The sequence below is a fragment of the Anopheles cruzii genome, unplaced genomic scaffold (assembly GCF_943734635.1).
Source record: "Anopheles cruzii unplaced genomic scaffold, idAnoCruzAS_RS32_06 scaffold01761_ctg1, whole genome shotgun sequence".
In the NCBI taxonomy this organism is placed as follows: Eukaryota; Metazoa; Arthropoda; class Insecta; order Diptera; family Culicidae; genus Anopheles; species Anopheles cruzii.
Genome location: NW_026455346.1, coordinates 1 through 2,773, shown reverse-complemented (window position 1 = coordinate 2,773; position 2,773 = coordinate 1). Strand labels below are relative to the sequence as shown.

General features: G+C 40.0%; 1 protein-coding gene across 1 annotated transcript; it reads right to left on the bottom strand.

Moving 5' to 3' along the window:
- Nucleotides 1–277: 277 nt before the first annotated feature.
- On the bottom strand, nucleotides 278–2,271 carry LOC128276618 (chaoptin-like). Its single transcript, XM_053015075.1, has one exon. It carries the CDS (start codon nucleotides 2,269–2,271, stop codon nucleotides 361–363), a length of 1,911 nt encoding a protein of 636 aa, XP_052871035.1. The 3' UTR covers nucleotides 278–360.
- Between the last annotated feature and the right edge of the window lie 502 nt (nucleotides 2,272–2,773).

Here is a 2,773-nt window from a genome sequence, read left to right as displayed (position 1 = left end):
TCGTCGATTTTCAGTCGAACGACGGTGTTCGTTTTTTTTTGTTTGATGTTCATCTAACGTCATGCACAGTATGTTGATTCTAATGAACGTTTATTTCATTTCCTAAATTTATCTTTGGGCATAATGAAGTTTGCGAGGTCTGTTAGCGATAATGTACTGTGCGAATGTAGTAAATGCTTTGTGAAAAACGGAATGAACTCAATTAAAAACAGGCAAAAATTAGAGAACGATTGTGGTCATCTTAGGATCAAGCTATGGTTGAAGTTTATTAACAGTTTTATTATGTTTCATATATTACGCACTGCGTAACAACAATGAGTTGCAGACCAATTTTAAACACTCGCTGACCAAAATTTTTTTTTATATTTGATGGTCCACGATCGTCGTTAAACTTGTATTTTCATGAGAAGCTTGGCTTCGTTTAATTTTTTGCGATCGACGATGTTTGTTGTACATAACGAAAACTTGCAGGCTTAGCATCAAACAGACTATAGCCAGTACAGTGCCGATCAAAGCGTTGCCCTCATTGGGAGAGCCAATATTATCTTTTGTTTGGTAAGTCTGCTTTTCCGCTGCTAAGATGCTGTATATATCCTTCGACTTTACTACACTATCTACTAATTGCTCGATTCGTTTCTCTAGAACTGTCAGTTTAGCACCATTCTTTTTTGCCATTTCCAGCGCCTCGTCTACTTTCGACAACTGTTGGCTAAAGTTGAACTCCATCGTTTTGATAGCAAGCTCTTGCTTATCCAACCTCAAGTTGTTGGTACTTTCTATTACTCGTTTCAACTCTTCCATGCTATAGTTGGAGTTTTGTGTGTGATTCGACAAATATGTCAGTTGTGTCTCAAGCTGCGTCTGGCGAAGTGTGTCGAGATCGCTCTGCATTTGAAACAGTTGTTTGGTAAGATTAAACACTACCACATCGAGAGTTTTATTGATCGCTTCGAAATGATCGCTGCCGGATCTTCTAACGTCTGCCAAAACGTTCCGGAACAGTAGCTCTAGAGCATCGCCAGCAGATCGGTCGGTATCATTATACAAATGTTGTACGGCCGTCGTCCAGTTGCGCGTCAAATGCTTATCATCGAAACAGTAAACACCTTTTACATGTGGTTGATTTTTGGGAACATCCAAAGAGGCCGCTTTGTAGAGTTCTATTGACTGTTCATTGCAGTAGGCTACCAGTTTGGTTAGGTACGCACAGCTCCAGTCATTGTCACCAATACCAATATCTTTAAGTTCTGGGAAATATGTTTTCATCTGGGAAAATTCCAAGTGCGTCAGGGGATTGCCTTCTAGGTAAAGGCTTTTCAATCTCGAAGATGACACTAGCACATCTATATCCAGTTGGTCCAAATTATTGTACGACAGATCGAGCCATGTTAAAGCCTCCTGATGCCCGAAAGTACCGTGCTGCAGATTTGATATGTTCGTTTTCGCCAAGTCCAGCACTGTCAAGTGTTTGAGCATTCCGAAGGTTGTTACCTTTAGCGGATCGAGCGAGTTGTAAGACACGTCCAGTGTTTCTAGCTTTTCCAATTGTCCAATGACGTCAAGAGAAGATATCGAATTATTCTTTAGTTTTAGTTGCTGCAGTTCGGCTTCTGCCACGTTATCGAACGTGATGGAGGATATCCGGTTATTTTCAGCTTCTAGATAGTGCACCTTGGATGATACGTGGATGTGCGTTATCCTGTTGTTGCTTAGTATGAGATTGGATACTCTTACATTGGGAATGTTAATCTCTGTTATGTTATTATCGCGAAGTATAATGTACTCTAAGCTAGGAAGTTGGCTATCAGCTTCACTGTAAAACATGTTTTCGTCGACGGTGTTGATTTGATTATTTTGAAGCTGGATTGTGGTGAGATGTGCATTTGTTGAGAACAGACCTTCCTCCAGTACATGCAATTCGTTGCTAGCAAGATTTATGGTACTGAGCGCCGTCAAGGAGGAAAATACGTTTCCGGCCAACGTTTGTAACTTGTTTTGAGCTAATAGAAGCACCGTAAGTGAAGTCAGATATTGGAAGGCGTAACTCTCTATGACGCTGATGGAGTTTGCGGTAAGATTGAGCATTGATAGTTTACTAGCACCCTCGAAGACATCGTTTTTAAGTTCCGTTATATTATTCTGTGCCAGATTTAATTCACTTAGTACAGATGCTGATTGCAGACTACGCTGCGATATTTGTTGAATACCACATTGAACAAGTGATAACTTTAGCGGCCTGAGTGAAAAAATCTCGCTTGGAATATCGGGCATCACTGAGTCTATAAACTTGTATCCTATACCACCATAGCTGTAAGCACCATCGCATTGGAATGAGTATTGAATTCCTGGCAATATAAAAACATTGCGGAAGACTGCAAATTGTTGATTCCCAAATTGTTGAAAACTGTCACAGTTAAACGTGGTGGAACTGTGAACTTGTGCTGTGAAGAATGTGCACCTTGAAAATCAATTGAATAGTTGTTTAAATGAACACCATATAACACATGATCATTCTCTTTCGTTTACACTTACATAAATATTGTGCCAACAAAAATACACTTGCTTTGCATGATTCTGTCGTGATGCGTGACGATCCAACTCAACTTTTGTCGACGACTGATGCAAAAATAAAATTTTTCCATCGACTTCAGCGCCAGACTTGTGCCTGCACTTGAATCGTAGATAAGGCAAATGATTCATGCCTTCAAGTGTGAAAGGAATTATATGTGTTAGTAATAATCAAACACCACGAACGTTCCGTATCTTGAAGTCC